The 10,116-nt window shown below is 35.8% G+C and overlaps 1 protein-coding gene across 2 annotated transcripts; it reads right to left on the reverse strand.

Moving 5' to 3' along the window:
• Positions 1 to 2,358: 2,358 nt before the first annotated feature.
• On the reverse strand, positions 2,359 to 9,383 carry LOC106774410. 2 transcript variants are annotated; one of them, XM_014661397.2, is made up of 6 exons: positions 8,182 to 9,035; positions 6,427 to 6,966; positions 6,246 to 6,323; positions 4,042 to 4,115; positions 3,838 to 3,945; positions 2,359 to 2,686 (listed from the first exon to the last, which is right to left on the reverse strand). In XM_014661397.2, exons 1-6 carry the CDS (start codon positions 8,465 to 8,467, stop codon positions 2,564 to 2,566), a joined length of 1,209 nt encoding a protein of 402 aa, XP_014516883.1. In that variant the 5' UTR covers positions 8,468 to 9,035; the 3' UTR covers positions 2,359 to 2,563. The 2 variants fall into 2 exon arrangements, with proteins under 2 accessions (XP_014516883.1, XP_022642411.1); XM_022786690.1 differs by lacking the exons at positions 2,359 to 2,686; positions 3,838 to 3,945; positions 4,042 to 4,115 and adding an exon at positions 4,134 to 5,777 and having other exon boundaries at positions 8,182 to 9,383.
• Between the last annotated feature and the right edge of the window lie 733 nt (positions 9,384 to 10,116).

A 10,116-nucleotide genomic window follows, 5' to 3' on the forward strand; every position in this document is an offset into this window, starting at 1 on the left:
GCTATGAAGTTTCTCAATTTAGAGCCTGAGGACTTCATACCTTGTTGGTTTTGTACTACAACATACCAAGAGATATGCTCTTCAATTGTGTATCCAATAAATGGTAAAAATATGTGACAGATTACAACATATAATGATGTCTTCCCTCCAAGAAAGAGAACATTGACAGGGAGACCAAAGAAGAAAAGGAGGTTGCAAGAATGGGAGTTGATCAAGGACGACACAAGGATGAGGAAGGCTGGTCTACATAAAATATGTGGCATTTATAGGCAACTGGGTCACAATAAAAATTCTTGCCAGAATTCAACCCAACAACCAGTTGTCAACACTGACCAAGCAAATGAACCAATAACGCCATTAGTAAATGAGGGTCAAGCATAGGAGGGGATTACTTAATGTTTATCTGACTGTAGTGAACAATTGTAAAAGAGGATTAGTCATATTTTGCAACCTTTTACAATTATGAACAATTATCAGCACTTTGTTATTTACTGATGTGAACCCTTTATAATTGTGATGAACAATTATCAACACTTTATTATGGAATGCATTGCAATGTTTGAGACAAATTTGTTATTCTATATATTTCAAGTACTGGAATTTGGTTTATATTTGTGTGTGTTATTTTCCTTAAGTGTGCTGCTGAAGATGGAAAAAGTATTAGAGATACAAATTTGCTGTCAACAATGGTAAATTTGTATTCTATTATTGTCCAAATCAGATACAAATTTGTATTCTGTTATTGTCCAAACTTGATTTGGCTAGTACTACCTCTATGGTTACATCACAGGCCAGTTAACTTTCACTACTTAAGAAATCTTTTTGCTTAGTCACACTTCATGCTATATATATACCTTTTATCATTTCATTGTCCTCAAGAGTTGAGATGTGTTGTTTTCTATCACGATCCTCTACTCCAAAAATTATGGCTCGGTTGCAAGAAACTAATATGGTAGGTCCATTCAGTCTTATAATTATGGCTAGGATGCTATATATATATATATATATATATATATATATATATTTTCTCATACAATCTTATAATTTTATTCAACTTTCTTTCGACAATTGTATTCACTAAGAGTAATTAGTGATAATTAATGATAAAACCATTAAAACTAGACAAAGAAAGAGTAACAAGTCCCCCTGCAAGAGTATAACTGTGCCAGAATTCTTTGACAGTCACAAACTTTGAACTTCATTAAAAACTATTAAACCATTTCGTTCACTTAACAAAACTAAAACAAAGTTACAACAAATCATCCCATTCTGATCAACATTGAAACTAAAATAATCTCTATCACACATAAAACAAAAACCAACAATATNNANNCNTTCATCCACTTNTGAACAGTGAAAACTNATATCTGTAATTTAACTATCATTTTCCTAATACTCTCCATTTCTTCATTCATCACCAAACTTTCTTTCTTTCCTTCGCTCTTCATGTAGCTACCACTTTCTTCAATTCCAACATCTGTGCACCATTTGAAGAAGTTACAACCAGTGTCTTCAACACCATTTTGTATAGACAACTGTCAATGACAATGTCGTGTTCTAAAAAACACTACCACTAGGTTCAATCTAATATACCTTATACTTGGAGCATCCCCAAAATTGTTTGCCTCAATTCTTCATCGTTTTTGCAGTTTTCATCACAGATCTCTCTCCACAGTAGTGAAGAAACAATAGGGTTTTCCTTTCGCCTGCATGTCGACGAACAACAAGAGTGTTCCTTCGACATCCTCTTCGAAGAACAACGACTTCAAGCTTGATCAACACCACACCCACCCACGTCACAAATAATACTGGAAGAAGAACTAAATTAGCACCCTTTTCAATTAAGGATTTTGAGCTTCAGCTAAGGGATTTTGAGCTAAAATCCAAACACTTTATGTGCCACGTGGTTGTCAAAGCACACACAAATTATTAAGTCCACCTATTAACATCTGCGTGTGCCACATCTGTACAAAATGACACCTCACATAGCCACCAGGCAAGGGTTTTAATGTCGTCTGCAAAATTTAACAGTAAGGACTTCATTAATTCAATTTTTCATAAATAGAGACTCAATTGAGTTATTTGAAAATACGATGACCTATTTGACGCAAATCTGCATAAATAGGAACTACTGAACCTATTAAATCTTCAATTTAGTCTAAAACTAAAACAATTATGTAATTTAATAATAATATCTCTTAGAATTAAAATTACAATAAATAATTAAGTTGAAAATAGGAGGCTATAATGTAACCGCAATAGACAATGAAAATTGTGAAAAGTTACAAAATTATTGTATATAATTTGTCTCCTGAAGTTGTAGGCACAAAAAATTAATAACGTGTTTGTAAATGATTATTTAAAAACATGTTTATTATTATTATTTAAATTTAGTTATTCAAACATGCTTTTACCAGAGGAGATAACTTAGCATATATAAGACAGGTGGGGAATATGTTTACCATTTGGTAAAATAAAGAAAATTATTGTTTAAAAAATATTGACATGTACTCATTACTCAAGGTACTAAGATGGTAAAAACAATTAGGGCAGTGTTTAGGGATTAGTCTTGTGAAGGATATGGCTCTCTGACACATTGCTTTGAATCTGGCAATAACCTCTGGTCAAGTGGCTTCAACCCTCTTCTGGACCAGTACCTTACAAATGAACTTTCTAGCTTCCTCACCTATCATCACAATTATTAAGGCATGTTATTTCTTTTTCCAAATTGATTCATATTGATAAAACATAAAAAATTAATTAATATTCATGAATAAAATTTGTGTAATGATTAGCCAGCATTGTCAAACAGATTTCACACACTCAGCATTCCAATGGTATTAAAACATAAAAGCTTATCAGAAAGCAGATAACATATACAAGTAAATACAAGTTGATTAGGCCAAAGATCATAACAGATATAGATCTCAAAGAATAAGAAAAGAGTTTCATAGAAATAAGTAACATATGGTGTAATTGATTTGAATATTGACAACAGATTCATTAATAATGGTTAAGTGCTTTATTTATGGAGCTTATTTCTCTATCAAACAAGTTACCTTTAGTATGCTACATAAAAAATCTATTGAGACTTTTAATTCTAACTCAATTTCACAAAATCTTGTAAGATGAGATTTGCACCCACTTATATATTATAAATTAATCTTATCTTTAGTCAATGTGGGATTTTCAACACATCCCCTCATGTCAAGATATATACATCTCGAATGTGAGAATAAACATTAATGAGTGGTCCAATAGCAGTGTCATAGGGAATGGAATAATATGTCTAACAAACAACAAATATCACTAAGACTCTAACATAATTTTAATATCATGTTAAGAAATGGACTTTAAACCTAACTCAATTCCACAAAACCCGCTTGTAAGGTGAGTTTTGCTTCTACTTGTATACTATAAATTAATCTTGTCTCTACTTCATGTAGGACTTCCAACACAACCCATAGGAGAAAGAATATGTAAAGCCATGTACAAAGAATCCGATTGGCACAAAGAATCATACCCCATAGATAATATCACTCAAGAAGCTTTTCTGCGAATTTACTACACCAATGCTTTGGATGAAGAAGAGCCATTATGCAATTTTTGGTGAAAATATATTTTCTCATTTTTATTAGAGTTTCATCAGTTGACTATACAAAAGGTACGAGAGCGTTTAAGCTTGAAGATTTTATCCATGCTATATTCTCTTTCGTTATAGGATCGGTCAAACAGAACTTCTCATTCTCTTCCATTAATGAAAAAGTATTTCCACTTATCAAGAAATATTAATAAGAACAAACAATTCTCACACCCAAAATGTAAACGAAAAAATACCTGTTTAACAATAAATGGCTCCTCGGCAAGACTCAATGGCTCAGTCAAAATAGTCAGAAACCCATTCCGATTGCCATAAACAATGTCAGTGAATGGCCGATCACCCACCTGCCACACATATTATGATTTAACTTTTACATAGTTCTGAATTAAACTACAAAAAAGTAGCCGATGGAAGATGAACAGTGCAGAATTCTTATATACCATAATTAATCGCGAAGCTTCACAACCAAAATGCTTTTCAATTTCTTCAGCTGTACCTGCTGGCTTCTTCACCCCTAGAGCATTCATACACATATCAACATCACTACTATAGCCATTGTTAGGTTTCTTGGTGACAAGAAACCTAAATTCTATCTCAAAATAAACAATCACAAACAGAGATAAGAAACCTCACTGTGAGGCAACAATTTATTGAATGAAAAATACAGAAAACATTCAACAACATCCAAGGGAAAACATTCCCTTCTACACAGGACAATCCCTATTTAGAAATAAAACACCCAACAACCAGAACTAGAACACTCCCTCCTTAAAAGACAAAAACTGCCTAACTACTAGTTAAAACTTTCCTAATTGCTATTTAAACTCCTCCTAACTACCCCTAACCACTTCATATTAACTTCTATGTTTTATTTTTTCCAAACTATCTAAAATCTGTCTACAAACTATCTAATACATTACATATCTTATCATTACTTGCCGCTGCAAAACAACCTTGTTTTCAAGGTTGTAATCTAAAAACTGGTCCTTAATCATTGCGACAACTTCCCATGCGACTGCCTCAAGGCTTCCTTTCGGCCGTTGGATTAATTCTTGAATTTGCAAAGATCTAACTTTGACAACATAATCTTTTGCAAACAGATGCTTAATAAACAATCTGGCTCGGCTTCCAAAATCAACAAGTTTATTATTGGAGTTTGCTAGCAGTTGATTTCCATTACACATAAGTAACCCAAGACAAAAGGGAGATCACCCAACTTTCTTGTCCTTCTTGCATAGGTCCTGCCACTTTGTCAAGAAATACTCTCCCAAGTGGGTTTTTGATGTTGGGTTTACTAGAGACACCAATATCTTGAATTCTTGGATAAGTTTTCCCCCTTCCCTATCCTAGTTACTACTTCCATCCTCTCATGTTAAATTTCCACACTCCCAATCTGTGTTACTACTGCTAAACTCTCAAATAACATGTTTCCCTTGTTCCCTTCAACTATCCTTAGTTGAGGTCTTGCAAGATCTTGCCAAGAAAGGTTATGAGATTTTTGTTGCCAGGTCTTGAACCCCTTGACTGCATTTTTTCCCATGGTATTGATGGTTAGGTGTACTTTTGTTGTTCCATTGATGTTTTGGACTTCAAAAACATTTTTTGTCCCAACACCAAATACTTTTGAATGATCTACACTTAAAATAGCCTCACCTTTTATTTTACTTGCAGAAGTAATGGTTACAATTTTCCCACCACATTTGGCCTTCTTTCCTCTATCTTCACCTTCCTTCACTGTTTTGACATATTCACCAAGACCTACCACACTATCCCACTAAAACCAGCATCTTTTTCAAATTCATTCTCAGAAGCAAGAGTCACAACATTCTCATCACAGTCTTGGTCTCCACCTTCCTCTTCACTGATATCCTTTTCTCTTTTCTTCTCCCAATTGATGCAATTGCCTCCTTCATTTGAGGCTTTCTTGGCTTTCTTGATGTCATGAAGAAGTTCCTCTCTCCCTCCCTTTCATGCTCTGTCAACAAATTTCTCCCTTCCTTTAGAGTCCCTTTTCTGAATCTGGACATCCAAAATCCTATTACATTCCCATATCATTTCTTCCAATTTTTGGAAACTTTTTCTCATCTCTTGACACCATGCCCTCATCTTTTACAGTTCGCTAGTCCCCCTCTCCAAAGTTTTGAAGCTTCCTTCCATGCTTTCCCTCCTTCTTGATCTGTCAGGTCGGACCAATTTGTTAGGTTTCCTGGTAACAAGAAACCTGAATTCTATCTCAAAATAAACAATCACAAAGAGAGACAAGAAACCTCACTGTGAGGCAGCAGTTTATTGAATGAAAAGTACAAAAAAATTCAACAACATCTAAGGAAAAACATTCCCTTCTACACAGCCGCCCCCCTCCCCCCTAAAAGACAAACACTGCCTAACTACTAGTTAAAACTTCTCCTACTACTGTTTAAACTCCTCCTAACTACCCCTAACCACTTCATACTAACTTTTATTTTTTATTTTTGCCAAACTATCTAAAAACTGTCTAATACATTACATATCCTATTTGTCATTTATCCCAAGGGAATGATTCACACTCCCAATATTTTAAACAGAGCAGAGGGACCATGTATTTTCAAGTTCCAAGATAAAGAAATATTGCAGAAAATGCTCTAAAATAAACTGCAAAACTCACTATGTCTAATGACTTTAATTCCAATTGCACCTTCAAGCATCCTAGCTTTTGAACCATCATGGTCATATTGATGCAGTCCTGATTCATAACAATAAAACAGCACAAAACAATTTAGGTGACATAGTGAACAACTAGAAGCATAAATTTTACAACAATTCAAATTGCTTCAAGCTAGAATTACCGGCAGAATTACTAAACACAGCAATATCATCACCAAACTCCAATTTACAACACTCCAAAGAAGACTCAAGTGGAGGCCAGGGCTTCAAAGAGTAAGGCACTGTAATAGTATTATCTTTGTCAAAGACAACTCCCTTAAATCCCTTTCTGCGCAGCTCAGCCCAATCTACATACCTTATATCAGGAACAGAAATATGGGGCATTGCCAATTTTGGGTCTTTTAAGATCACCATAGTTGAACATAGAATGCCCTCCCAGTTGATTCTTTGGCTAAGTGCTGCTTTCACATCTATCCACCACATGTTTGTGAAAAGTCTGGCCTTGTTATTTTCCTTGAATTCTCCTTGTTTCTCTACTTGGTGTTGATAGTAGTTTCTTGTTCTTGGATTTTGATTATTGGTGTCTTCTGTGTCACTGTCAGGGAAGAACTGAAGAAATAGTATGTGCTTGCAGTTCTGATTTAAATTAGAATTGTGTCTCGAACGGTTATTACTTTCTTGCCGTTTGCTGCAGTTCTGGATCTGAGGAAGACTTAAGCTACCTGCATTGGGAAGTGAGAGTGGTGAGTTTCTCTCTTGTTGAGCATGATGATGGACGTTAAGATGGCTGGGAATGCGGTACCAGAAACTTGGAAGCCTAGAAGCGGCAGTACTTGACAGCATTATGGACCTTGTGGTCATAACTATTCTAATCTATTGTTTGACCTTGTGGACTTCTTACCGTAAACCCCACAAACTCCTATTTTGTATTACGCCCTATTAAAATATTAAGTTAAAAGCATTTATTTCTTATCTAATGCTTAACTACCTCTTGAAAACTGTGATCAAAGAGGAAGCAAAGATAGTAATATTGACTACAAGACAACCTAAGAGTTTCTCTGTGACAAAAGATTGGTGGACTATCTCTTAGCCTTCAAGCAGATATGGAAGCTTAGAACATTCATGCATTAAACTAGAACCAGAGTATAAAGAATGAGTGTTCAACAAGACACAAGCTAGCACTGACTTCGAGAAAAAAATGTAGATTATTTTATTCTACAAGTCACATATTAGGTGTCTTTGATCTAACACACAAAACGACAAAAGCAACAGATGTAAATCAAAGGATTAAAGCTGGGTGGATGAAATCAAGGGATGGTTTGGGTGTTATTAGAGATATGGAAAGATGCTTCTTAAGCTAAAGGAAAAATTTTACTCCATAAGACAAGTGACAATGCTATTCTCTCCAGAGTCAAATTAACTAAAACAAACAAATAGAAAACCCTGTCAAACAAATAAAATAAAGGCCCAATGTCCTTTATGCAAATCTCCTATTTCCTATGGAAATCTCAAAGTTATTCTGGCAAGGAACTCCCAATTTTTCACTAGTGAAGAACCGTAAGAAACGTAAAGGAATCCCAGGATGAAATTCTAACATAAATTTCTTTGTTCCATGTTGAAGCCTTTAGAATTTAGTAACAGGCGCTCAGCAGTCATCAAGGGTAGGATTGTGCATGCTGCATCCCAGATTGGGTACATAATTCTAAAATATAGGCTAGTACAATTCCCCACCACCCCTCTACCTAAAAGGGTTTATATCAATAAAAATAAAAACCAATTTTCCATATTCAAGTACACTCTCCTATGATCCTATCTGCGTATTTCCAAGCACATCCTATGAAAGATTTTTAATTATAGAAAGCAGAAAATTGTAGAGGGATTACTTTAAGGCTCTGGTTTGTAGAGAGGGTTTTATAGAAAAGGAAGATTTAACTGACCAACTGGTTCAAGAAGCCATCTTTCTGCAATATTGGCATTTGTTGTCGTTGTTGTTGGGGATGCAGCCTCTGCGGCATGTACAACTCTAAGGTTCTGCTTTTCTTTTGCTTTGAATCCAGCACCAGCTTGTGGGTGCAACAGAAAGCACTTGGGCGAATGATGGTGGGTTACTGAACTGAAAGCAACTGAGGTAGGTTTGGAGTGAAGCAAAAGTGGTGAATTCCACCAAGTTTGAGACTTTGGAAATTTTGAAAGGGAGAGAGAAGGTACAAATATAGTTTCCATTTCAGCTATAATTGTTAGACAGTGAGAGAAAACTAGTTAGGTGATGTTTGCTCATATGGGTTGGCTCGGTGGTCCTGGTGATCAAAGATAAACCCGAGGCTCTTGCTTCCTGCACCCGCTACTTTCTGCCTGCAGCTCACATTGAGTGTGTGAAATGTCAGAATCGCCCTTATGGATTTTTAATCAAACCCTACCTCTTTCTCCCTTCTCCTTCCCTGCCGGCGCCGTTCAAGCCGTCATGAGCAACCGCTCAAGAATTCGTAAGGCGCGCTGGCCGCGAAAGCCACCGCGATTTGAGGACCAATCCCTGGCTCTCCGGTGATTTCGTGCTAAAATTCGGCTTCAGTGATCATTTTCTTCTTGGTTTGAATGTTTGAGTTTGGAGAAAGATGAAAGGTTGATGGGAGAAGGTGGAAGAGAATAGAAGGAGATGTTTGGTGGTGTGAGAGATGTAGGAAAGGTTATGATAAAAATGACGAAGGAGAGGGAGAACACGTATCTCTGGTTCTTGAACATCATCATCTTCCAACAGCCTGCAACAAAACACAGCGTCTTCTTCCATGGAGGACTCTGTTTTAAATAAAATTCAAGGGGGCAAAAGGGTAATATAAATCTTGTCGGGATGCGTATAGCAATTTGGGATGCAGAAATCAAAAGCCTAAATCTTAAAGGTTATATTGGTGTGACTAATTGAAATCAGAGTGCTTCTCCCTATTGCTTCTTCCTGCACCTCCCACGTATTTACCCTTTATTTATTAAAGTCAAATGAAAATTAATGATCTGTAAACCCGGCAACCTTCCTAACCACCAATAATCTTCAACCTTTATTAATTGTATAAACCTTAATTTTCATATGTTCTCCTACATGCACCCCCTTCCTTTTTTTTTTTTTATTTTCATTCTTGGCTTCTTCACTTCCACTGCTAAGTTGTTTTCAAAATTCAGAGTTGTAAAGTTAAACAGTAGTGGTATTGTGGTGGTGCTCTGGACAGTAAAAGAGAAAAAAGGCTATAAATGTTGTGCAGAAGACATCGAGAGCTCATGAGATTAGTATAGAGTGGCACAGTCCGAATAGCGATTAGATATAGCCAAAATTTGCCCAACCGTATTTCGACCTGCGATTGAGGTGTGCGCACTTCCAAGTGCGGTTTCATCCAATTTTTTTATCCAGTTTTATTTTGTATGGTTCTTTATTTTCGTAGTTGCACCTTTTATTATTATTTCCATTAGTATAAGGATAGTGTACGAGAACAGAGGGAGAGTTAGGATTTATTTTTCTTTTATTGGCCATGCAATGCATAGGAAAAGATAGAGTTACAGCAGAATAGTGAAAAATATTGAAGAATGATATTTTCGAATAACAAATTAAGGTTTAGGAATAGTAAGTGAGGTTTTGTGTTATACATTAGAGTGAGGATAGCACTGTTTCTGCATGCAAAGGGAGAGTGAAGATGAGTTTCTAATAGATTGGTTATAATAGTAGTAAAAGAGTTTGTTTAACAAAAAAAAAATAGAAACTGCAAACGCAGTCTGAGCTGCGTTTTCTCCAAAATCGCAATCTGAGCTGCGTTTTCCTCCAACCGCAGTCTGAGTTGTGTTTTACTCCAACCGCAGTTTGAGTTGCGTTTCTCCCAACCCGTGCACCCCAA

This window comes from Vigna radiata, chromosome 10 (genome assembly GCF_000741045.1).
Source record: "Vigna radiata var. radiata cultivar VC1973A chromosome 10, Vradiata_ver6, whole genome shotgun sequence".
Classification (NCBI taxonomy): Eukaryota; Viridiplantae; Streptophyta; class Magnoliopsida; order Fabales; family Fabaceae; genus Vigna; species Vigna radiata.

Excerpts from the sequence above, each read along its gene's own strand:
- LOC106774410 (XM_014661397.2), bottom strand. The coding sequence starts at position 8,467 with ATGGAAACTATATTTGTACCTTCTCTCTCCCTTTCAAAATTTCCAAAG. Across the intron at positions 6,967-8,181 it reads ATGGCTTCTTGAACCAGTTG|GTAGCTTAAGTCTTCCTCAG; the intron begins GTCAGTTAAATC and ends TTCCCAATGCAG. Across the intron at positions 6,324-6,426 it reads TGTGTTTAGTAATTCTGCCG|GACTGCATCAATATGACCAT; the intron begins GTAATTCTAGCT and ends GTTATGAATCAG.